The sequence below is a fragment of the Stegastes partitus genome, unplaced genomic scaffold, assembly GCF_000690725.1.
Source record: "Stegastes partitus isolate 25-593 unplaced genomic scaffold, Stegastes_partitus-1.0.2 Scaffold26, whole genome shotgun sequence".
NCBI lineage: Eukaryota > Metazoa > Chordata > Actinopteri > Pomacentridae > Stegastes > Stegastes partitus.
In genome coordinates this window covers 65,071-91,006 of record NW_007577757.1, presented here as the reverse complement: position 1 = coordinate 91,006, position 25,936 = coordinate 65,071, and the positions used below count along the sequence as shown (strand labels likewise).

The following is a 25,936-nucleotide window of genomic DNA, read 5'->3' as shown; positions in this document are numbered from 1 at the left end:
GGAGAGAACCCACGCTGCACGGGGAGAACATGCAAACTCCATGCAGAAAGATTCCGGTGTCCCCGAACCGGCAACCTTCTTGCTGCGAGGCAACAGTGCTACCAACTGCGCCACTTTGCAGCCCTTGTGTAATGGTTAGCACTCTGGACTCTGAATCCAGCGAACATAAATAACAAATATTAAATAATCAATGATGTACCTGTTATTGAAGTCACCTGGTGAAAATAGTTTCTTTCTTATGTCACAATCTGTATCACTACAAAACAAAATCTTGGATGCCTTTTTTTTATTTTATTTTTTAAAATATTGTGCAACCCTAGGCCTTACCTTAAAAGTTATAAACTATAAATTGACATATTGTGTCCTCTTTGTATTTATTATTTAGCAACATAGATTATTGTCCAGTAAAGCTTGTGCAGAATTACTGAACATCAGAGATGCACATTAACACTTTCTTCAACTCTCACCGTCCTACTGGTCCAGGAGTGGAGCTGGTGAGCTGTGATTTGCTGAGGGAGGGCGCGCCCATCGAACCGGTTCCACCTGTCACTCACTGGAAGCCTGATGCTGTGGTGAGAGAAGCTACACCTGCTCTACCTCTAGAGCGGGCTGTAGGCCTGATTTTCTGTATTTGCATATTTTTTTGTTTTGGTAACTCTTTGTTGCCCACATGTTTGTGCAGGTGTCCTGTCGAGTGCTTGTTTAGGCTTACAGCTGCAAAAATCAGCCAATACATCAGTGCACTGCTACAGGAATGAGTCAAAGAAGAGTTAATTTCCAAAATGCCAACGTTTAATGGAGTCCAGTAGCTGATCTGTGTTTTTTTGTTTTTTGGGGTTTTTTTTACACGTTGGTCTTTACTCTGGGTAATTATTTACACAGCTACCCTCAGTCAAAAAGTGGTTGACAACAAAGTCTGGACTATCCAAAATGGTTAATAACAATCCCATAGACAAGGATTATTAATTTAAGGGTAAATGTAGCTGCTAACATTTCCCATAGACTGAAGTGCAGCACCTCCTGTCTGCTTTAAGTGACTCAGTATTGATTTAGCATCTGTTAGAAGGACCATCCTCTATATAGTTGGCATCATTTTGGATTGAAACTCTTCATACATTCCCTACCATGCACAGCAGCGTCATGTATTGACTGTGTACTGACTGAGGGGTTCAGACAGAACCCCCACATGTGACCAAGGTGGCTTTCAACCTCTCTACCGTCCTCCAGCAGTACCACGAAGATGGAGCTCGCATTGAGGCAGCCTTCCGCCGCTACATCCACCGAGCTGACCCCAAGCAGAAGGAGGACAGCTATGAGATCATCGTGTGTCATGCCAATGTCATCCGTTATTTTGTCTGCAGGTTTGTGTCGTCGGCGGACTCGCTTGTCGCGGCTCGGCTGAGGCCACCGTTTGGTCTCGATGCTCTTTGCTTCGCTAACCACCGTGTTTGGAACTACGCTGTAACTGTTTTTAGATTTTGTGCTTCTCTTGTGTCATTGTGTTCTCACTAGAGTCTTTACTCTCTTGCCCAGAGTTAGATGAGATGTTGGATATGACTAAGTACATTTCTACAATTGTCAAACTATTTATTTATTTTTTTAAAGAAAATTAATATTCTTGTGTGTAAATATTCTAGCTGCTCCATACAACCGTTTGCACTTGTTTCCGCAAGAGTTACGGACTGAATTGTGTATAGTTGAAAAAAAATAGCATGTAACTGTATGGAGAAAAAAATTATTGTGAAACAGAATCTCTCAATTTTGTGTTTTTTTTTCACCAAAACCTATTTGACAAAGTTAAACTTTAGCAAGTTTCTTATCTCTATCTGACTACTTAGTGAACAATATAACTAAAAAATCAAGTTATTTATTAAGTGGGATTGCAGTGCCTTCTATTCAAGATGCTTGTTTATCTACTCAGACCCTTAGCTGTTCTTATCTTTTTCTTTGTGTTGTTCTTCTCAGGGCCCTGCAGTTTCCTCCAGAGGGCTGGTTACGCATGGGCTTGAATAACGGCAGCATCACGTGGCTCACCATCCGCCCCAGCGGCAGGGTGGCCCTTAGAACTCTGGGAGATGCAGGATTCATGCCCCCGGATAAGTTAACACGGACCTGATGGCCCGACACGTGGCACGTTTCTGGGTTGCAGGGTCAAAGCTCAGTTTTCTCCTTAAGTGTCTTGAAAATGACTTTTGATGTTGATTATTTTGTAACTTGAACTACCATCATGTGATCAGAGACTTTGGCGGTGTTGTTGTGATTACTTCCCGTGCCATAGAACGCCAGCAGAAGTGATTGACAGGTACTAGCAACTCCTCCTGAATGTATCTGATGAATTTTTACATAAGTGACTGATTTTTAAACCAAAAAAAACAAAAGTTGTATTTGTATAGCTGTTGTCCATGCAGTTCAGTGTAGCTTTACGTGGCATTACATAAGTGAGGATTATGTGTTGTTCGGTGGAGTTGTAGTAAATAAAAGAAAATGATGAATGCCTCAGTTTTTGTGCACACTTCTGTTTATTTTTTTTTGCTGATATAAAACTTGAGAAAAGCACACCGACACACTGACGGTAAAGTAGGAGTGATGTTTTATTGATTAGTTGGAAAGCAAATGAGGTCTAGACATACAGAAAGAGAATTCACCATGAAAGTTAATTTTTAATAAAGCACAGAATGCTAAAAGCACAAGAAGCATGTTTTAAGTTTTTTAGGTGCATTTTTGCAAAGTTCCACATTCATGAACATTCAGAGACCAGAATTAGATCTGTTGTCATCTGAGAGCACGAGGATGACGATACAATCTTCTCAGTGAAGTAGTTTGTGCTCTCGGATAAAGGTTAAGTTCACCAAAAATAATAATTCAAAAAAAACAAAAACAAAATTACATTCAGAACATTTGTTTCCTTCAACGTAAGTAGAGTGGCAATCTTAATAGTTAAGATAATTGGCTTTTTTCGTCCTAGATGTAGCTGAGAAGCCCTCACACAGCAGTGAATTTATCCCCATCTTACAAATAGTTTGGATACAGCAGGGTTTTTTTCACACGTTCCACCTTTAGACTTGACATGGTTGTGGAGAACTGCAAGAACCCGCTGTATTTACATGAGATTACTGTGAGCCAATTTGAAGCACCCAAGATATTCCTGACACACAACTTTGGACAATAAAGCTCTATCAAGCACTATTTTTGAAATTAACACTGAATCAAATTACTTCTTGTAATGTAAAAAGGGTTTGCAAGTACTGCTAATCCCACTGGGAATCAGCTTCCAACTCTATGCAGCTCTTGACTAATCAGCTGTGTTCTCTGTAAGCGTAAGGCAGTTTCTGTTTTATTAACAAGATGGTCATAGTAGGCCATAGTAAGCTATTGAATAGATCAGGGTTTTGTTGCTATTGAGTTAGTTTTGGAGTCTTTCTGCCCCCTAGTGGTTAAAAATCACTTAATACAGCTTTAAAGTGATACCAGACTGAGCAATTCTTACAGTGTCCGCCCAGACAAGTCAAGTTAAAATAATACTTTACTGATGGGTGTGTTTTGTCATTCATACACTGTGGGAGATGCTTGTGATCAAATATTTCCGAGAAAAAAATAATGACAAATTGCACTGTCTAAGGCTGCCGTTAGTGGCAGAAAGGAAAAGTCAAGACATGTCCAGGAACCACCAAGAAAAGATGGAAAATGTATGCATTTATTTAAGAACAAAATAAAAACATGGAGAACTGGTCCATCACTTCAGAAAATTAAGGCAATTCCTGAACTGAGGAAAAACATAGGAAATGGCAGTCGGTTTTAACACCATTAATAAAAACATTTAATTTTTGTGCTACTGACCAACATACAAAAAATAATTTTTAAAATATTAACATTTTACTTTTTTTTCTTTTTTTAAGAACATCTCCAGTGACAGAATCCTGTTGAGGATTCCACACTAAAGTTTTAGTGACCAACTAACTTTGGGGAGTGTGGCTTGTGTTCACGATATTCAAAAAAAGTTGACTCAGGCTTTGATACAGGTGCTTCACACTTGCCACAAACAACATTACCATCAATTCAACATGGTCCACACCCATACAGTACATAAATTATCAAGGTTTCTTTTTTTTTCCTTTTTAAAGTCTTGAGTTTACATCACAACCCAACGTGATGAGAATTCCTGTATTACATAGGAGTAGTACCATACATAATTAATACAAATCTTCCAGACACTTGTGCATATTTCTGTTAAGTTTGTGGTTTCTGAGCTCTGGTGTGACCACCTGGGTGCAGCTGGGTTTGTAGTAGGGAGGGAAGGCGGGGGGCTTGGAGAGGGTATGGCCGCGGTGTAGAAGAAGAAGGAGAAGGAGGGGGCAGTTAGACTGGTGGCTCGTTCAAGTGCTTGAGGCGGATGCGCTGGATGTAGCTAACATTGGCAGGGCTGTAACGGCTGGGGCTGAAGTCTGGTGAGGCAGCGTGCCGGGCAGGACTGAAGCGGCCGGTGGGAGACATCAGGCCGCTGATGGGGGAGCCGGGGGTCTGATGCTGCATCCTGAGTCGAGGTTTTACCACCGCAGGGCTAGGCCAGCTAGACAATACACATCAACACCAGTCAGTATTTACATATACAACTTTATATCATTGTGGAAGATCAGACTGTTGGACTTGGTTGAACTTGACACAACCCCTTTTACTTTTTCTCCTTATAAAAACGTGCAACTCAAAGCGTTTGCCAATTAGAGAAGCAAAACAATCTGCAACATGTAACAGTTTCAGACTGTCATGATGTTGTAAGTCACATATCAGGAAATCCACCTCGGGAAAAAAAATGGTTGTTAACAATTGGCTGACCATGGAAGTTCAGTGTGAATCAATTACAACCTCAGTGTAACGGTCTACTCTTACTTTGATTCTTTTCTTTAGCCTAGATGTGAATGGGTAGCTTTGGAATTTGAACTTGGCTTGAACGTTATCTTTCTAATCTAACATTTAACTGGGGTAAAAAAATAAAAATAAAATAAAAGGAATGGAGTATGTTTGCTAATTAGCATCCTTCTCTAGATTCTTGCTTAACCAATGACACTCGTTGCCCACAAGATACCAACACATGAGTGAGCTGATGATGAGCAGGGGCCTGTGCTAGGAAGTGAGTGCAACATACCTAGAATATCTGTCAGAGATCCAGCTTGACTAATCCTAACAACCCACTCAGGATAACCGGTCCTACGACAGTGGTTATCAACTCTATAAGTCAACCCAGGTTTGTCTGATCTGAGTACAAGCGCGTGCAAAATGGGCGGCGTTATCGGCATCTGACCAATCACGACTATGGACAAGTCTGGCTGCAGAGCAGCTCACTTTACTGCCAAGGAGCAGAATTAAATCTTTACAAAACATGAAGAATAATATAAAAAACATCATAGGAGCAGAAGGCAGCACCGTTGCAGCGACCAAAGCCAGGAAGGAATGCTGGCAGAAAACTGCTGACTGTGTGAATGCATAAGTTCATTAGTTTATAATATAATATGATCACTGTTCCATCATGAAGGCACGTATCAGACAATAAGCACATCTGAGCATTCCTTTTAACTAGTGTGCTGTCTAATGTATATACTTGTGGCATATCTGATATGTTTTTAATTTCAGCTGCAACCCTGGCAGTGTAAAAAGGACATGGGAACAAATTAAGAACAAACAGAAAAACATAACTCAAAGCGGTGTAGCATACCAACGTATCCTACAAATACAAGCTTTAATGCTAAAGTCAGTTTACTGTTGTGGGGTGATATTGGTATGGGGAAAAAATATGAAATAGTTTTGACATTGCCTGTAGCCAACAAGAAAAAAAATGAATGAATGAAGACAGGAGCTCATAGAGATCGTCGTCAGGGTGCGGTGTTTTGCAGGTAGCAAGAAAACCCTCACACTCCTCAGTGATCCCTCACAATTCATGCTCCGACGTGTAGCAGGTCTTCTAGAAATGGTGATGTCATTTTGTTGAGAACTGCTTTGTTTTCTGCTCCTTCTGAAGTTTTACGGGAGAAAACTGATTTTCAGTGGGCAGTGTTTTTATACCCAGTGATCTCAATCTCCAACATAACCTGCTGCGGAGCAGGTTAGCCGTTCAGTGTGAGTTACCATGGTGATGTATCCCGGTAAGAAGTGAACCACTGTTGTAGGACCGAAAACCCAGGATTTAACCTGAAGTTACCTTGCTAACCCCAAATCCTGCTTCGTAGTATAGGGCCCTGGTGATGGCAGACTAGAAGTTCAGGAAAATAATGTCTCCACTAAGCTGCTCTGTGGGTGTAGGTAGGGCTGAATGATTAATTGCATTTGCGATCATATCGCGATATGATAGAACGAGATTTTCTAACCGCAAAGGTTGCGATTTCACTGGTCACATGATCTGGTGGCGTGACCTGCTTTTGTTTAGGCCGAGTGAGGTGGAGCAGAACGGTGCGAAGGGGGAGAGAAGTCAACACGACGCTTTAACCTGTTGCACAGTGGCCACAGCCTCAACAGAAGCTGACACAGCAGATAATTTGGTGTCAAAGTGTGGCAGCACATCATCTGTGTGGAAATATTTTGGCTTTAAGACAGAGGACGCTACGCAGAGCCAAGTATTCTGCAGAACTTGCCGCGCTCCGGTTGCTACTTGCTATGTGCAGTGACATGCAGTCAGGTGAGGCAGAGCCTCACCAGACATCACGGAAGGAATAAAAAATATGATGATAAAATAATTTAAATGGTTCTATTTATCCAGTGATTTGTACTATAAAGTATTTATTTTTTCATTTAGCCTCATCAGTTTTGATGATTTTTAAATTCAAAATCACTGAATTTTCGCAATTTCTCATTCAAATGCTTGGAAGAGAAGCCGGTGAGGCAGCGACGAGCTGTGTCTCACTTGTATTGCGCAATCCCTCACTGCGCAGGCTGCCATGCGTAGGCTGTCACTGCATGGCAGGCAGCAAAGTGAGAGATTGCGCAATCCAAGTGAGGCAGCAGCGACCTCAGCCTCACTTGGGAAAACATTGCTGCTGGCTGTCATACTCATTTTGCACTTTAGTATATAGCCTGCTGCTGTTGTTTGCAAAGTAATTTTGCTTCCTTAAGGTTTACAAAGGACATTCTTGAAGTTTATTTTATGTTCACTGGTTTTATTTATCTAAAAATGTCAAATTGGTTAAAGCGGATATAATTGTTCTTGTACTTTAGTGTGTGTGATGTTTCTGACTGGATCAGTAAGCTTTATATCTTTAATTTATATGTATATGTTTATTTTTTATAGACTGTCCTGTTTGGCAAAGACAGTGTTTAAGAAGAGCAGTCAACATGTTTACATACATTTTCATCAAAGTTGAAAAGTTAGTCAAGTTTAAGGAAAAAAAGCCACAAATTTGTTTTATTTATTGTTGTAATCTGGCTTTGAAATAAATCTGATATAGTTTATTAAGCAACATATGGATTTATTTCTTGTTTTTGTCAACAAAAAAAAAATACACATGGAGAGAGCCTAGAAAAAATAATCGCATATCAAATCGCAATATTGAGGAAAAAAATCGCAATTAGATTTTTTTCAAAAATCGTTCAGCCCTAGGTGGAGGAAGTCATCTCAAAATAAAGCTGTATGTGGCAACCTGCAACTTTATTGAGTTAACCCATAGGCCAGGCAGGTTTGGGTAAGCTTAATCATAAAGTGTCACTAAGTTATTAATAACTTTCAAAAACATTGCATACAATAGACGAGGCTGTGATTACTAGTCCACCCTCTCTTCTGCTCACTGTTACTGTCTGTCTCAAACACTTAGGAAGGTGCAGATCCTGTCATGCTTTGGCTGCTGATGGTCTGCATTACCAAATTATAAATTAACCCACAGATACAGTTTTTACAATAAATGTTAGGTGCAATGTGACTGAGGAAATGGACCTGCACTGACTGCACTGCTCTCACCTGCTACAGTTACACACAATGCAAGGTTATTTTAAAATAGCCCTGCCTGTAATGTACTGTAACATATCCTGCCTCAATAATAATAAACACTGCATCACCACAATATGGCATCTCTGTATTACTTTAAGAGAAAAATGAGCATCCCCTTGCGATTTCTAAATGCCCAGGTATAGTGTAATACCTTGATACTGCCCAAGTCCAGTCTGAACACTGTCTTTTGATTTTTTTTAAAAGCAAACATTCAAGAGATATTTAAGTTGTATAGTATATTTAACATGCCAGTAACTGTAAGACTGTACGTGTAAATATAGTTAACAATTCCATGGTCCATGCATTTCTCTAAATGAACTGTGAAGCTGAAATGTTTCCCCACACAGTAAATATTTATAAAAGTTTAGCCTTTAATCCAATAATCTATTTAAATCAGCCACTGAGACTAAAAAGACTCACTATTTACACCAGGAAAGCATCAAACACAAAGTAAAAGTTAGCAGACCACTAAAAGAGGGGCACATGCACTGTGATAAAATATCATCCATGCCTACTAACCTCTGCATGTCTGAGGCAGAGTACGACTTCATTGTGCTCTTCCACTTCTGAATACTGGGATACTTCTGGGGATCGATGTCTATGGCCTCTATTGCTGACAAGACCTCTCTGTCCAATTTGGTTGGTGAATCCCTGTAAAAGTGCAGAAGATTAATCAACAGCATTATTATGATGAAATGTTTTTATCACAGTAACTCATAAACTGAGTCTTTTGTCTACAATTAAAGACTACAGAACCTTAAAATAATCAGATTCACTCCTTTTTGTTCATAGTTATTAGAAATCAATTAAGATGGTTAAAAGCCGAAAGATTCTGATTTGCAAAACATTATCTGGGACACTTTCAATTCGGTTGGCTGTAAATTCTCAGACATTTAAGACAACACTCTCTGTAGAGAAACAAGTGTGACTCACCCGTCAATAAAAAGTCCTCTTCTAATGTGCGGTGGGGTCCTGGGTAGGAACTCATGGGAGTTATCTAAGGACTTATAAGAGGACCCAGAGGATCCTGAGCTGCTCAGGTCCCTGCCCCCATGGTCCCATGATTTGGACCGAGCACAGAAGTTGCGCACCCCTGACACAGACCCCCTAGTCCTACTGAGCACCTCCAGACTCTCCTCTGCTTCAAAGTACTCCTCTGAGCTGCCACTGCTGCGCCTCTCCTCTGTACCTACTCCCTCTGTTCTCCAGCCGGGCCCATCCATGGCCTCCCCGTCCTGACTGCTATGACCGAGAGAAAGGCGGTTCAGCCCGGAGCTCAGGTCTGTGGCTGAGGAGGAGCTGTAGGAGTCCCGGACCTCCCTGTGCCGGTTGCCGCCACTGCTCCTTCTCTCCCTGCAACTGGTGGGACTGTCCAGTGGCTCCTGCAGTGACATGCGCTCAAACTCCACCATGAGATTGGAGATAGGTGACAGCAGGCAGGAGGAGGACGGGGAGGTGCGTGGGGACACCTTGTCTCCATTGTGAGTCCTATCTCTAGACGAGGAGCATACCCCGTTTTTGCAGACGACACCAGGTGACAGGAGGCCGTCGTTGCAGCAGCACAGCAGGTCCTGCTCAGCAGCTGTCTCAATCAGGTCGGCCCCACGGTGGTGCAGTGCAATGTGGAACTCACGGCCACCCACAGCTCCCTTTAGAACGTCCTTGGATGCAGCAGAGGAGGTAATGCTGGTGAGTGCTGCGTTCTGCCGGTTCTTCATCTCCTCAAGGCTGATATCATCACCCTCGTCCAGGAAGGCACCAACAGAAATGGAATTGCAAAACTTTTTGGGCTTGCCTGCAATCAAGGACAATGAATAACCAAAGCAGACTTGTAATCTCGTCATTATTACAGTCAAATTCTTTATATGACTCAAACTATCAACGTTTGCAAAATTCTTAATACATCTTCCATTACACTGCAGTGCCAACTAAAATTAGTCAATGAGTACAATCTATTCTCTATTTCAGAATTTGTATTTTTTTTCCAGAACTCACAAATTCCTTGATATAAAGCAGGTGAGGGTACCTGGAGAGGGAGTTTTAAACCTGTTGCTGGTTTCATTCTCTCCTGCCTCTTCGTGAGCTCGTGGGCTGAAATCCTTCTTGCTCAGATACTCTTCCAACTTGCGAAGCCCCTCAGCTGATGACAAATCCACAAAACTGTCTAGGAAATCCCAGTACTCGGCCCAGGGGTGGCCCATCTCACGAGCAAGGTCTCTGTAAATAGAAGATGACTTACTACGTAAATAATTACACCACTTTATACTGACAGGTTTTTCCGTTATTTTGTCCACCCCATTTATATCAATGAGGGTAGGCTAAATAACAAACACCTTTCTGTATGATTCAAGACTAGGGACAGCTGACCAAGGCCTTTTTTTTTTTTTTTTTACTGATCAGTATCGGCACGAGCCTAAGTCTGAACCTCTGTTTACATCCACTGTTACATGGGTGTCATAAAGAGAGAGCAAAATTTGGGGCAGTACGTTAGCGATCCTAATTTTGAATAGTTTTCTTAAATCAATTATCAGTGGCAATACTAATTAATGACACAAATAAAGCACCCGACTAAGAATCTCCACCTTATTGTGGTGGAGGGGGTGGAATGTCCCTGTGATCCTGGGAGCTGTGTTGTTGGGGGCAATAGCCCCTGGTAGGGTCTCCCAGGGCAAATTGGTCATAGGGGAGGGACCAGACAAAGAGTGAGTCATAAAATCCAGATGAGATCTAAAACGGGGACAGCCACCACCTCCCCCAGAATAGGCAAACCAAGGTCTCCTCCTGGAGCCAAGCCTGGAAGCAGAGTTCATCTGGGAGCATCTGGTGGCCATACCTTGGTGCCATGTTGGGCCCGGGACACTCACAAGCCCCGGCTGAGCACCGATTTGTTGGAGTTCTCCCTGGAGAATAAAAGGGTCATCTCTCTACAACTGCGTGTTGCAGAGAGGAAAACTCTGACTGTTGTTTGTGCTTATGCACCCAACAGCAGTTCAGAGTACTCTGCCTTCTTGGAGTGTTGTCCTGGAAGGGGTGCCCCCTGGGGATTCCATAGTTGTCCTGGGGGACTTCAACACTCGCATGGGCAGTTATAGAGAAATCTGGAGAAGGGTGATTGGGAGGAATGGCCTGCCTGATCTGTACCCGAGTGGTGTTCAGTGTCAGCAGTAATGCGAGCGTTGTACCGGACCGTTATAGTGAAGAGGGAGCTGAGCAAGAAGGCAAAGCTCTCAATTTACCAGTTCATCTACGTTCCAACCCTCACCTATGGTTATGAGCTCTGGGTAGTGACCAAAAAAACGAGATCGGGGGTACAAACAGCCGAAATGAGTTTCCTCCATAGGGTGGCTGGGCTCAGCCTTAGAGACAGTGTGAGAAGCTTGGACATCCGGAGAGTCGCTGCTCCTCTGTGTCAAAAGAAGCTAGTTGAGGTGGTTTGGACATCTGATTCGGGTGCCTCCTGCGAGACTTACTTTGGAGGTTTTCCAAGCACATCCGCCTAAGAGGAGACCACGGGGCAGACCCAGAACTCGCTGGAGGGATTATATATCTAATCTGGTCTGGAAACGCCTTGGGATCCCCCAAAAAGTACAAGATAGTGTTGCTGGGGTGGAGGGACATCTGGAATGATCTGTTCATCTGCTGCCTTTGTAACCTGACCCCAGATGAGCCAAAGAAAATGGATGGATGGACAAATATAGCATAGCGGATATTTGTCCTGTGCAGATCTTGATGAATCAATGGATACATGATTTGGCCACAACAGTAACTCTGTTACATATCCTACTGAGATATAGGAATTCATCCAAGTAGGGTGTGTCTTCAGACATGGAGGCTGCATTTTCATGACTGCAGCTGTAGGACCACACTTCTAGGACCAGTGGTTTTCACGTCATCCACTGAGCTGGACAAGCTGCAAAGATCTATCTTCTAGCCAAGAAGAACAATAGTCATAGCGTGAGTACGAAACGTGAATCATGTGTAAGAACCAAACTATGTTTTAACACATCATCAGGCTCTTTAAACCATTATGTTTTAGCTAACAATAGCTGGCTGCAAAACAAGCTCTTAGCTTGATTGCTTATTTATTTAATGGAGCCTTAGCTTGATTTTGGTAAGCCTGACTCTGTGTTGATAATTAACTATAGTGAGCACATTAATTCAACATTAGAAGATGACAAAAGCATGTTGAAATGGTCAATAAGTGTGAGAGTGTGTGTGTGTGTGTGCGCATGTCATTCACTTTCCCTAAGGATGTGTCATGTTGATCCATACTGGACAAAAAAAAAATAGCTAAATACAGTTTATCAAATATATCAATGCTATATATCATTACCCTTAACAGTTATCAAGAGTGGGCACCCGGATAGCTCGGCGGGTAGGGCAGGCGACCCACGCACAGGGGCAATAATGCCCGACGCGTCGGCCGCAGTTCGATTCCAGCCAGCAGCTCATTTGCTGCATGTCATTCCCCCACTCTCCTCCCCACGTTTCTCTGTCTATCTTCACTATCAACTATCATTAAAGGCGGAAAAGACCAAAAAATATCTTAAACAAAAAAAACCAAAACAGTTATCAAGAGAAATAAAAGCAGAATAAGGTTTTGGACATACCTGCCCACTCTCTCTGCCCCTCGGTCAGGATCAGACTTAAGAATGTGGTGAAACAGCTCTGCTCGGTCTCTGGGTGGCGTCTTCCAGGACCGACGAAAATCATCTGCCTACAGTAGATATTACAACATGGTCCGTCACAAAGTGTTATGAGGATGCTTTTGATAAACTCAAGACAGTTTACCAGCGAAAGAACTTGCTTTAGAAGGGCTCAGTGGGCCAGCAAAGGCTGTGACGGTCATCACGGGATCCATGGGGCTTCTTGTGTGTCGCTGGATCAACGAGAGACTTTCTGAGGATTCAGGTGACCATGGAGCACCAATGATGGGCTGAGAGGTGTTGTCGGTTGCCCTCAGCAAAGGGATATAGCAGCGATCTGTGAGACAACATAAAGTTTATATAACAGGCTTAATGGTGATGACTCTCATGTCAGCACTTTACTGCTCTATGGCTACATTTTCATAAAGCTGGCACCAGTAGGAATCAAACCTTAAGCTGGGAGTGTACTTTAAAACAAAATCTAACTTTGTGTGTAGTCAAATGGCTGTTGTGGTGTGTTCAGTCTGTCCACAGGCAGTCATAAAGGCGATGGTTAAATTGCGATTTGTAAGGAAGGGAAGCCCTTGTCCAGGGGCTCACGAGAGCACACTGCAGACAGTGGATATAGAGCTAATTTCTTTAGAAAGAGTTCCAGGAAAAACTGTACACATGATGTGGACTGTCCAGAATAAGAACAACTCTGCTTCCGGAAATAGATGTTGCAGTTGAACTAAAGAACTAAATTCCATTCACCTCTGATGTTTTGGTGAAATTTCAGTCAGGTGATTCAAATTAAATTTACTACCTCAATAGCCAGGTACCATTTAGAAACTTCTTTTCATTTATCTTTACTTGAAGGTGTCACTTTCTGTTCCTTTTAGTAATTTGGATGAAACAACATTTAAAATTGATTTGAAAAAAGAAAAAAGTTCATCATTTTTCATCACTGAAGCACTGTGATATACCAGCCGATATTCAAATACACTGCAGTGGCAGTTCACTACTTTTAATGTTAATATTTTTTCATATTACTATTACTTGCATTTAATTCATGGTTCAGAAAATGGTTACATTAATGCAATACATAAAATAAACATAGTTCAATCAGTCTATGTCTGATGTAACACCAATACTGCAAAAATGATTGTATTTAAGCAGAAAAACTGAAACCTCCCTGTAATCCACTCGACACACATGAAAAAAACTGATATTTCAAAGGAAACTACATTTGGAATTCACAAAGTCAAAAATAATCATTTCTTTTTAAACACGGCTGCTTTGTTCCCAATGAGTTCACTCTAGAAACTGATTCTGTACAAAACAGTTCAACTGTTCGCTTGTAGAAAAGTATTTATGTTACAAAGGCTACATACAATCACAGTGGTCTGTGGCACTGCTTGTGCCACCTGTGTAAATTGTGCACAGCCCCTCTCTGTCGAAAGACAGCATGGATCCTGATGCTGTGTAATGCAGGTGTCTGACAAAGTTTAAAAAAAAAAGGGGGGAAGGTGACATTCTGACAGGAGCTTTTAAGATATGGATGGGAGTTGACACTGCTGTGGTGTTGCAGGAGATAGAGCTGAGCAGGGCACGATTTGGATATCAGAAGGCGGAGTGCAGCTCGGAGGCCTCTGTCCCGATTTAACCCCCGAGTAGAGATACATAGTATGCAGAAGTTCATATCAGCCATGCTCACAGGGCTAATTCAGTACTGGTCTTACACTGCAACTGTCAGATCAACTTCTTTACAACCCTGTCTGACTTTCAGCTGACTGAACAAAAATACACAGCTTGAGACATAAAGTGATTTGACAAACATGTTAGTAGTTTATTCAAAAGTACCCCTAGCCAAACACAGTAACCTATTTACAACACACCAAAGCCAATTCTTACCAGCCAACATGAATGGCACTATCACAAACCAAAGCCAAATTTAAACTATAACATCTAGACATGCTGTCTCTTTTTAGCCAGACCACTTTGAGTGCATATGCCATATAGGGCCCTGGACTGTCTTTCAGGAAACTGGGAAAAATGGAAACACATACTTTTCATGTAAGGTAGAATATCCTTACCCTCCAAGTAGTCACTTATCTTCTGTTTCACTTCTTGGGTTTTATTTTTCCTGCTACAAATAAGCTGTGGAAAGAGACAAAAGAAATAATGATACATGTACAGACATGCAGCTGCTGCTGGAAAGAATTTGTCCATCTAAGTTTAGCTTACAATGTTCAGTGAGTGATTATTGCCAAAAGATTTTAAAAGCAAGCGACAAGGTCACAGACTTGAAAACCTGAGTGAGCATAACTGCACCTCCCTCAGCAAGTCCAGCCAGGCTGGCAGAGTAGGTGCTTGGCAGCTCCCATAACTATATGTACATATCCTTTATGAGTGTTAACTCCCAGTAACAACACAGGCTATGCAAAATATTTTCTTACTCCGTGTGTATGTGTTACTAAGGTAAACAAGGTTCTAAATATAAATCCTTACATCATTAGGCTTCTGGCCATCCTTGTTCTTACAGTTCTTATCGACATCAGGATGCGAGCACAGGACATTGACCACATCTGGGCACCCAAACTTACAGGCAAAGTGGAGTGGTGTTTCAAAGCCCTGAAACAAAGTAAGCAATAACATGAACACAGCCCACTGACCACATTTGAAAAGAATGTAATCTGGCTTAGCAGGTTTGGTAAAGGTACTGACAGCCTTATCTGGAGTGTTGAGGTAAAGATCTACAATGTAGCGGATACGTTTCTGCAGCATGACTTCCTGGTCATCCGGGTACATGAGGCGCATGAATTCTGGGTTCTCCAAGGTATCCAGCAGCAGCTGAGCGATCCCTGCTTGGTTCTCCTTTGCCGCCACATGCATGACATTGTATCGGCAGCCCTCCTGAAGAAGACACAACAGAAGAACAACTGTATGGATCAGGACATAATCCTCTTTAATCTGTTGTCAGTAGGAAAGGGTACTTAATTTTGCCCAAAAGCAGCATCTGGCCTTAACTTCAGCTCCTGCATTTAGGGATTTATTACCCTCCACTGACTGTATTTTTAATAACAAGGGGCTTAAGAAACAATAACTATTTATAATGGTGGCATCAAATAGGTTTAAAGACTGACCTAATGTGTTGAATGTAAGACAAACAGGAAAAATTTTCATGAATGTTTTTATATAGCGACACCAAATATTCATTATCGACACACGCATCCATGTTATTTTTGTCTTTATCTCAGAAACTACAAGCCTGACAGAGGCAGTAGCCGGAAAGTTGACGCTGACATTGAAAAGATGTTCATGTACCAACAAATGACAAGGCTCCAAGTCAGGCTAAGCTTCTATATTAATAGCGACAGTTTGTGAAATCACAAGTGTATCATTATAGCAAGCTCAATTCAATTCAAACTACATGAAGGATACAGCCCATGGAGGATCTAAAGAATAACAAATAATGAAATAGAAAAACAAGAAAAAAATAAGAAAGTAATGTAAAACATTTTACAATGATAAGATATTTACATGTAGACAAAAACAGCTGGGGCTCCATTTACTGGAATTAAACGTCACTGAGCTCAGTTTGGAATAGCTTAAAGCCAAGATAATGTTTGCAGATTTACATAACCTACAAACATATCAATATATGAAACTTTTCTAATTATTACAGCAGAGCAGGATACACTGACATTATCAAACATCTGGCTTGCACATGAGCTTCTAGAGGCTTTCAGCAGCAGCCCCACACCATCGTTGTAAGTCCCTGTGAGTCTCTGCCAACTACCTCCCTTGTTGCGATACCACAAATGGGTACAGAAACTTTTAAAATGTGAGGTTTTCATAGTAACTGTACATTTAATGGCCAATATTTTTGCTTTTGCGTATAATTTGCAACATTGTCTATAAATATCTGCATCTGACAGATAACTGTCTACATAATGGCCTAAAATAATATTTAATTTTAAACATCTTAAAGGCAGTACCAGAAATAAAGAAATCATGAAATGTGAATGTTCTGTCTTTCTTTCTTCTGACAATCCCAGTAACCCTTTTATCTGCATCATATTTGATATGAAAATTCATATCATGCAATGAGCAAAATCTCAAATACCTCTTGGACACCAGCACTATAGAGATAGAAAATTATCAAATCATTTGCAAACATAAGGTGGGTGAGCAAAGAACTATCAACCATGCGTCCTGTGTCCCATCCATTTAACTGCATTGACAAATCACCCATATAAATGTTAAATACATCTGGAGACAAGACACTACCCTGTTAAGCTCCCATCACTGTTGAACATTACAATGCTTTTAAACATTACTCACATCAACATTAATCACGTTGCCTGATGTGCATACCACCAGAATACCTGGATTCTCACAAGGAACCCCTCTTTAAGACAATTCAGTAAATATTTTTTTCGTGATTTATACAGTCAAAAGCCTTAGAAGCATCACTACCACATATAAATATCCAGCTAGCTGAAACAACTAATTCCAGTCTGTAGTCGATATTTTTTTCTTTCTTTCTTTTTAATTTAGAAGACTGGCTCATAAGGTTACAAGTCTGTCTGAGAATGAGTACACCAAAATATTAATTTTATGTTCTCACCTGCACAATAGTGGGATTATCCCCTGAGCCAATAAGGTAGCGCGGGTTGCTCCAGATCAGTTCACTGAAGGCCAACTCATCGCCCTTTTCCACAGCTTTCCTTAACTTGGCTGTCAGGTCCTGGCTGCGTGGACTCTTGAAACTGTTTGCTCGCTCCCTGTTGATGGTGTCAACCTCCACGTTGTCTGGTGTGAAAAGGAAGAATAGAATGAGCAATGGGCTCTGCTGTTGAAAGTCTCAAGACACCTTTAAGGAATGATTGTATATAGTCACATTTTCATCATTACAGTGATTAGTTCACAGAATGAATTTCAAGTAAAGGGAGAAAAAAGACAAATACACTACTTTATTAAACAATATATTTTGTCAAATTTAGTGGACATTTCCTCCTCATAGTCCCTCGAGCTCTCCTGTCCACTCTGTGTATGTTCTGGGGCTGAACAATCACTTCATTTCAAAAGAAATTTGAAACAATGTAATTAGCAAACAGCAAAAGGGTGCAATTTATGATATTTGAGGTGTGGCTATCAAACAATGGGACTAATATTGTAATTCAATTTTATTTTAATGTATAGTATGTGGTTTAAGCACAGTGCAGTTCAACTGACATATTCCCAGCCTCATTATTTATTAGCCACACATCATACATTTCGCATCACTTTTGACTGGGGATTTAAACTGTCATGTCAATAGTTCTACAAATTCATGTCGTCTACTGACATAAGCTCCAAATTTAAAATATACTACACAGTGAACACCGTCCTGAAGATTAAATTTTAAAAAATTATATTGCAATATCTGTCGGAAAAATCACAATGACTTCTTGTTCCCAAGTCATCTGGCCCTAGTGTGCCCTGACAGGAAAGTGCAGTGTTTGTACATAGCCCTGGCTCTGTAAATGGGAAAGAAACCATGTGGCTTAGACCAATCCACACACTATTCTAGCCAACCAGAAATAGGGGGTGTTTTGTACGCATCAACAAGCAGACCTGTGTACAGTACAGCCCTATGAATCCTTACACATTTGCTGTAGGGTAGGCTGATTTTTAAACGCAGTTTTCCTCCTGTTTTTTTCATTGTGAATGTTTATTGGCTATAAGGCCGGAAGGTTTCCTTTTTGGTCCACTAACCCAGTTGTTAGTGTTGTCACCTTGGAAATGACTGTTCATGAATTTGGGGAACTAGAATTATGAAAAAGCATGAAAAGCAGGAGTGTGTTTGTTTGGCTGTTGAGTTTAAATATCAACAGACATTGCCAGGGATGGTTTACTCAATCTTTAATGCTGGTGATCAACATGACCCAGAAAATCTGATGAGGAAACTCAGAATACAACAAAGGCCATTGGTTAGTGCCCTCTCTACAGAGAAGCCTAACTCATTTTATCTACTTACCTTTACTCATGACCAGGCCTGGTTTGATAGGAGACACACAGGGTGTAGATTTGCTGGGAGAAGGAAAATAGTCACACATCCCCTTAGCAAACTTCTCAGCATCCTCACGGTTGGGAAAGGCTTTGAAGCGAGCTCCCTTCATCATCTTTACAGCTTGAAGGGCATCTTTCTTATCCGCGTATACATGTGCTCCCTCTACAGAAAAAAACACACAAAAAAACTACTCAAAATCTTTTTCTTTTTTTCAGCAGACTTTTCTTATTGTACATACTATTGCTTAATGTGGCTTTCTAGACAGCACTGAAGATGATTTTTTGTTATTTTCCCTTCTGTCTAGTCAGCCTGGTAAGTCATATTGTGATGAGGATCTACAAAGTGCCACTGCTTTAGCAGTTGCAATAAAAGCCTGCCCTGACCGATTAACATTAATGGTATTGACTTTTGTGGTAGCTCAAGATTAATTTAGATCATTACTCTATTCCAGAGAGCTCAGGCAGCCCAACTGCCCTGCTGCTTACCACCAAAAAATAGAAACAAATACCTTCACCCACTAAACAAACAAACAGGTATGTCAGACCACAGCAGCAAGCCCTCCTAAACAAATTGACATTAGATAACACAGTACACAAAAACAAACAAGCAACATAATCGTCTGTTAAAGGGGACTTTAGCCTCGAGTTAGTTAAAGCCAGCAATTAAACTTATCAAACAAAACAGCATGCACAGCAGTAACAAACACTACAGATTTAAAACCATTTTTTCATATTCTAAATATTGTTTTAATTCAAATGTAAGTTAAATACTCGTGGTGTATGATGTTGGAATTAACAACGTTTTTTGTAAACTCCTTTTTCTGCTGCATTTTTACAGGGGCTACAGAAAAAACATGAAAAATAAATGACATGCAACACAAATCCACAGCTGGAATCAAACAGAGGATGTTGTCATTACAATACACAGTGTGCATTGGTAGCACTCGGCCACAACCACACCCTATCCCAACTGACTTAGGGTGAAGGCAGGGGACACCCTGGACAGGTCGCCAGTCTATTGCAGGGCTACACTTAGAGACAGACAACCAGTTCACACATTCGGACAATTTAGAATCACCAATTAACCTCAGCATGCTTTTGGACTGTGGGAGGAAGCCGGAGAACCTGGAGAGAACCCACGCTGCACAGGGAGAACATGCAAACTCCACACAGAAGGATCCCGAGTGTCCTCACTGGGACGCAAACCAGCGACCTTCTTGCTGTGAGGCAACGATGCTAACCACCGAGCCACCTTGTAGCCCCAAATGTGACTACAACATGTGAATATTGAGGAAAAAAAACTTGATGAAAAGTAGAGTGAAAACCATTGCTATATAAAAATCCAGGTACTGTTCATGAAAATGCGTGTGGCTATATCGTTTGTTAGTGACTGTGTGGAGAACAATTGCAGTGGTTTGTGTATTAAGACATTTTCTCCTCATTTTGATAATTTGCTAAATGAGTTTATTAATGTTGTGACTGCCAAGGTGTAAAGCAAAGCATGAATTTATTCATTTATTTATAACAAAATATATTTATTGAGCTAACTCAATGAGCCATTGACAGTAGGTGACCAACTGAACAGTGGTAGTGTATGCTTTCACATTTTAAAACTGCTTCTGCAGGTCAAATGACTTCATTTTTTATGTTTTAGAGTGATTAATATGGAGTATGCCATGTTTTTTCACTGATAGAATTCTGATTGTGTGGAGTAACGCTGGATTTACAACCACACAGGTGGTGTAGCTCTGGAGGTAAAGTGACAAAGCAAATTAACTCAATTTTATTTGCTGTTCAACAGAAAAAGAAAAAAAAATTCATATGGTTCTCATTTTTTCATGACTTTACTCTGATTTAAGGTTTCTTGGGTACACTAGAAAATGTGTACTAGGGTACTCTTTTTTTTTTTTTTTCAAATATTTATCCACAAGATGCAAAGTTTGTTGACATGCAGACTCCACATGTGCAAAGCAAATGAGCGAAGAACAGAACAGAAACACAGAAACAGAAGATTTGGTTTTTAGAAAAAAAGAAAGAAAAAGAAAGAAAAAAAGAAAAAGAAAGAAATGTAAAGTCAGTTGTTTGAAAACTGTTCAGCAACAACAAGGATGATGCTGACTTTTAACAGGTACTTTTTGTCTGAGTGTCTTGCACTACACATGACTACACAACTAATTAACCTGACCAATTCAATCAGCACCACAAAGTTCTGCACAACAAGGGCAAAGTCAGATTTCAATGCCTTGGAAAGCAAAAACTATTTCGGATGCTATATGCTCATATCACAATATGAGAAAGATTCCAAATGACTTTCTTTCAGCTTTACCAATATTTTTTACTTTCCATGCAGACGCACTCCTCTACAAAACCACCCAAATCATTCTAGCATGATTGATTCTTTCCAAATAGTTATTCGAGTCATCTGTTAAAAGTTCCTCTATTTTCATATCGCAATTTATAGATATAACAGAACAACTAAATATCCCAGTGTCAGTTTTTTCAAATATCATGCAGTTGTAGTTTCTAATTGTTTTCTTGCAACTGACAAATTTATAGCTACTTGCAAAGTAGCTAACCATAGTAGTAAACCATGATCTAACTTTTTCAAACTTATGGTATGAAACACTGAAATATCAGACGAAGTGACAAGCTGAGTATCTCTTACCATTTCTAGCCAAGACATCTTCCCACAGTGGGCATACTCCATAATAAAAGGTTGGGGACACTTGTGCTGGCTTTGAAGGAGTTTCCATTTTGGACTGAGAGTTACTGGCCTCAGTCGAGCTGTTTGAGGTCTTCTTCACTGAGATGTCGTCTTCCTCTGGAGGGTTGAGACCCACACCATAGCCAAAGTCCAACTCTTCGCTGGCAGCCTCAGAGGAGCTGCTGCTTTTTGCCGCCGTGGTGGATGCAGCTGCTGAGGTGGCACACGACACAGGTTTCGCATGGTCAGCCGCACTGCCCGAGACACCTGCTGAGGAGCTGCTGTCTGTTTCAGTAGCATCGCTCTCTGGTCCAGCCAGGACTCGGGCTAACTTTCTCTCATAGATGGCTCTGGTGGTAGATGTGATGGGTCCGCACTTCAGGTCTGCTCGGGCAAACTCCTGAATCAGTTCATCGGCACTCAGCTCCCTCAACCTGCTCAGAACCGCCTCCATGCTTCAGCTCCCTGTAACACACCACACACTCCAGCAATTATGACCAGCAGTGGTAAATCATCGAAACAATCACCATGTAAGGAAACATGACACTAAGCATTTGTCTCGTTTTACTGTTTTAGACTTTTTTTGTTTTACGAGACAATCAAGAATCATAACATACAATTTTGTTATCTCAGTTAATACTAAGCACAATTAGTAAGTCAGGTTTCTACCAGAATGCCTTCCACAGCGCTTTTGAATGCCGAGTAAAAACAACAGCTGTAGGTAGACTATAATATCCATCCTTTGGACATATCTACATTGATACTGTATTTATAAATCGATATAAAGTCTTTTGGTTTTGCTAATGTTATTTTTCCTTATGTACAGCGCTGCTACCATTACTAACAAATCATACAACCATACAACTATAGTCAAAAAACGATTATTTAGACGACTTGCCTTTTAACAGTCTGAACTAGGTGAGCTTAAAGTGAGATTAGCAGAACTTTACTTTCTACTGCAATCTTGCATAATGTACAGCTGCCTTCAAGTGCTGTCTACACATTATAATTAAGCGTTGCTCATTCTATTAATATTACAGCAATGAGTCACAAGTGGTAAGAAGTAATAAGCACTGATTTGACCAACAAATATTCCTTTTCCTTTCAGCGTCATATATTTCCATGTAGGCTATATAAATCGCGTATTACGTAGTGTAGGTGTGCGCGCAACTGCTTCGAAGTTTTACAATACATTATAATGCATAAAAAGCTGTGCTACTGATGTTCCATATGCCCACAGTAATATCTTCCCAATTTAATCCAACATGTCATACTTTACCAGAATCAACGAGTCTACTGTTGGACTAGCATCTGCTAGCTAGCTTGCTAACCATCAAGTCAGCTTTAGAAGCCGGGGAGTGTGGCTGGCAAAGCTAGCAGGAGGAAAACTGCTCAGATAAAAATGTAGATAGACAGAGTAAAGGACGCATTTTGCGCTGGAGCACTGACGAACACAAATGTGCAGAAAACTGGACATATAACAACAACATTTATCAGTTCATTCGCATGCTGTCACGCCCAAGTATGTCATTCGAGGTGGGTTTTCGGGCTGTAACGTAACAAATTTGATACGTCTTCGTGGTGATGACCCGATAAAAAATCCAAGTGTACGCGATGACATCTAATAACGGACGTGTCCCTGTACTTACCGAAGAACATTGTTACTGTATATACTCAGAGCTATGGGAAATAGTTGAGTTTTGCACAGATAAACAGTTGGATAGACACAAAGCTGGAGACGGTCTGGAATAGTCTCATTGTTTACAACGTGTTCTGCGCATGCTCAATTTCAAGGGAGGGCACACGCTGCATTCAAAAGCTGTGGGAAATTTCGCAACTAGGCGACTTGAAGGTGAGAGGCGGCAATTACAAAGCGAATTGCCGCCTTTGTCTCTAAAACACAACGTGGCAGCAAACTAAAAGTTTTACAAGATAGATAGCTTACACTGGTTATGCACAACTGCTATTTGCACTAATGTACATATACTTTTTTCTACTAGATGTGTAAATTCTTGTATATATTGTCTTATTATCTTGTTTTTATTTTTTATTAATATTTATTGTATTTTATTCTTTTCTTTCTTTAGTTATTTTACTTTATTTTTATTTTATTTTTTAATTTTCCTATTTCTATTATTCGTGCAAATTCCTAGGGTGACACCAACAGCCGAAACCAAATTCCTTGTATGTTGTGTACGTACTTGGCCATTAAAGCTGATTCTGATTCTGAGTAACTATAAAACATCACTCAGACGTTACACAGTTGTACACGTGCGAACAGCGTGGTCCACATTTGGCTCGTTTATACATAGTGGGTTTTATATGCAAAAACAATCAGTTAAATGTCTCTTTTGAAAATTCACAAATACAAAACAGGTTTCACAAAGCATACGCTGGAGATTTCACACGTCTACAGTGCTTGTAGCTCTGGACCTCATTTAATATTGTCCAGATGTGAAAAAAGCAGTAATATCTAATTTTTACATATTAACGAATGCAATAAGAATTTTACAGAACAGTAACCACGGCTTAACGATTCTGCAGCCTCTATATCTACCTAATGCAGATTTAACACACATATATATGTGTGTGTGTGTGTGTGTGTGTGTGTATACATATATATACATACATATATCAGTTTTAAATCTGAACCTCATCAATTGCAGTCCAGATACAAAACAAAAAACAAAACAGTGAAATCTCCCCCTTTTTTCTTTTTGCATTTTCACAAAGACAATGAATGTTTCCCAAATCATGGACTGTGCTTTAAAGACTCTTTAGCCTCTCTCGGTCAATCTAGCACAGATCTGAGCAATCTCAGTGTACTTTTATATTAGATCAGGGCTTCATCTAATGTAGTCTTCATGTAAACACAACCAGATAAATCTCCCTTTTTTGAATATTCACAAATAGATTACAGGTTTCACCATGTTTAACATCGATAGAACAATTTACTGCAGATTTGACCTGTTTATAGATAGTGGTTTTACATCTAGAACTTGTCTATTGTGTCATATCCAGATTTGACCAGTCAATATACAGTGATTGTAAAAGGACTGGTTCTAAAATAGTCCAAAATGTGAAACAGGCAGTGAAGTTTGCCTTTATTTTTTGCATTTTCAAAAATGTATTTCACAAATCAAAGACTGTTCTAAAGAATCTTTAGTCTGTTCAGGGGAACCTAGTGCAGGTTAGACCAGTCAATATTGAGTGATTTTAGTACAATGTAGTCAGGATTTGAAATAAGCAGTAATATCTTCCTTCTTTGAATGTTTACAAATAGAATAAAGGCATCGCAAATCATAGGCTGTGTTTTAAAGACTGTTTTGCCTTTAAAAGGACAACGTTGTGCAGATCTGATCAGTCTATATACAGTGGTTTTTGGCCTGCACATGGTACAATGTAATCTAAATTTGAAATTGGCAGTGAAATCTTTCTATTTTGCATTTTTCACAAACTGAATAACGGTTTTACAAAACATAGCCTGTTTTGGAAAGATTCTTTGCCCTCTGTAGAACAATTTAGCACAGGTTTGATCAGTCTACATGGGTTTACACATGAACCTGGTCAGGTTGTGGTCTAGATGCATTAAGTACTAAAACTGACCATTTTTGCATTTTCACAACTGTGTTTAATGACTGTTCAGCCTCTGAAGAACAATCTTGTCAAGATGGTACCAGTCTATATTGTAGTGGCTTTAGATGTGGACCTGGTCTAATGTGGTCTACTTGGGAACAAAAAAGGGGAGAGAGAAAAAAAGTGAAATCTCAAGATGTTTTTGTGGAATGAAGGCTAAACAAACCACAGACTGTGTTTTAAATAATCTTCTAACCTTTTCCTTCACTACTGAATTGGAGACTATCTTCAGTGTAGTGCCTTTACAGTGGCCCATGCTGAAAAATAAACCTCTCATATTTACGTACTTTCCGCAACACTTGAATGTCACATCATGCTCTACCTTGGCAGACGTGACTAATCCAAGGAAACGATAACCTAGCAAACTTATGGAATAGCGTATTTTGGTTTACAGTATGGAGGCCAATTTACGAAAAAATAAAACTATAGAACTATTGAAGTCTAATGTTGGAATAAAGACGGTGCTAAACAATATTCCCGTTAACACAGTACCATATAAGCAGGCCAACTTGGTCAGGTATGTAGGCAGACAATCCAAAAAACAAGACGCTCAAAAACAAAAACGGAAACAAACGACAGTTACCTGTACAAACTGAGGTTCGTTAAAGGTGAAAGCAAAGGAAACTAGAGTGACATTAGCTACATAATATATTCCAGGAAGCTGAGTTTGGCAGACATGCTAACAGTCATTAGCCACTTAGCAAGGCAAGAAGCTAAGCACTCAAGAAGCCGGTTAGCATGAGCGCAGTTCTTGTATTCTTACCGTACACATAAGCGCAAGCATGTACCCAAGCCAACTGTGGTGCTTTACTGGTTGAAAGTGTAATTATTATAAATGTACCATGCCCACCTCCTCCTCTCTCCCCGGCTACTGTTGCTAGGTGTCTTCTCACCGCGACGGTTTCAAAATGCACAGATCGAGGACCCGGTACCGCCCAACACACTGCC

The 25,936-nt window shown here is 40.5% G+C and overlaps 2 protein-coding genes and 1 long non-coding RNA gene across 11 annotated transcripts in view; 2 read left to right on the top strand and 1 right to left on the bottom strand.

The window, feature by feature from the left end:
- The window catches only part of pgam5 (PGAM family member 5, serine/threonine protein phosphatase, mitochondrial), a 5,574-nt gene extending 3,075 nt beyond the window's left edge, over positions 1-2,499 (top strand). For 2 of the 5 annotated variants that reach the window (XM_008297586.1, XM_008297577.1), the window contains exons 4-6: positions 484-572; positions 1,228-1,361; positions 1,966-2,499. In XM_008297586.1, coding sequence (XP_008295808.1) covers positions 484-572; positions 1,228-1,361; positions 1,966-2,116 — 374 coding nt within the window. In that variant the 3' untranslated portion in view covers positions 2,117-2,499. Of the gene's footprint in view, positions 1-477; positions 573-1,227; positions 1,362-1,965 lie in introns of all 5 variants that reach the window. The other 3 variants (XM_008297596.1, XM_008297568.1, XM_008297560.1) reach the window with 3 other exon arrangements.
- The window catches only part of LOC103369019 (uncharacterized), a 703,792-nt gene extending 687,580 nt beyond the window's left edge, over positions 1-16,212 (top strand). The window contains exons 2-4 of the long non-coding RNA XR_520807.1: positions 6,614-6,654; positions 12,089-12,093; positions 16,202-16,212. This is a non-coding gene — a long non-coding RNA (uncharacterized LOC103369019). The remainder of the gene's footprint in view (positions 1-6,613; positions 6,655-12,088; positions 12,094-16,201) is intronic.
- Positions 2,574-25,893, bottom strand: ankle2 (ankyrin repeat and LEM domain containing 2). Of its 5 annotated transcripts, none has more exons than XM_008297620.1 (13): positions 25,830-25,893; positions 21,314-21,817; positions 18,617-18,811; positions 17,225-17,409; positions 15,319-15,507; positions 15,103-15,225; positions 14,688-14,751; positions 12,774-12,949; positions 12,577-12,683; positions 9,993-10,183; positions 8,900-9,761; positions 8,486-8,617; positions 2,574-4,567 (listed from the first exon to the last, which is right to left on the bottom strand). In XM_008297620.1, exons 2-13 carry the CDS (start codon positions 21,804-21,806, stop codon positions 4,357-4,359), a joined length of 2,928 nt encoding a protein of 975 aa, XP_008295842.1. In that variant the 5' UTR covers positions 21,807-21,817; positions 25,830-25,893; the 3' UTR covers positions 2,574-4,356. The 5 variants fall into 5 exon arrangements, with proteins under 5 accessions (XP_008295842.1, XP_008295852.1, XP_008295868.1 ...); XM_008297630.1 differs by having other exon boundaries at positions 25,839-25,893; XM_008297646.1 differs by having other exon boundaries at positions 25,752-25,832.
- Between the last annotated feature and the right edge of the window lie 43 nt (positions 25,894-25,936).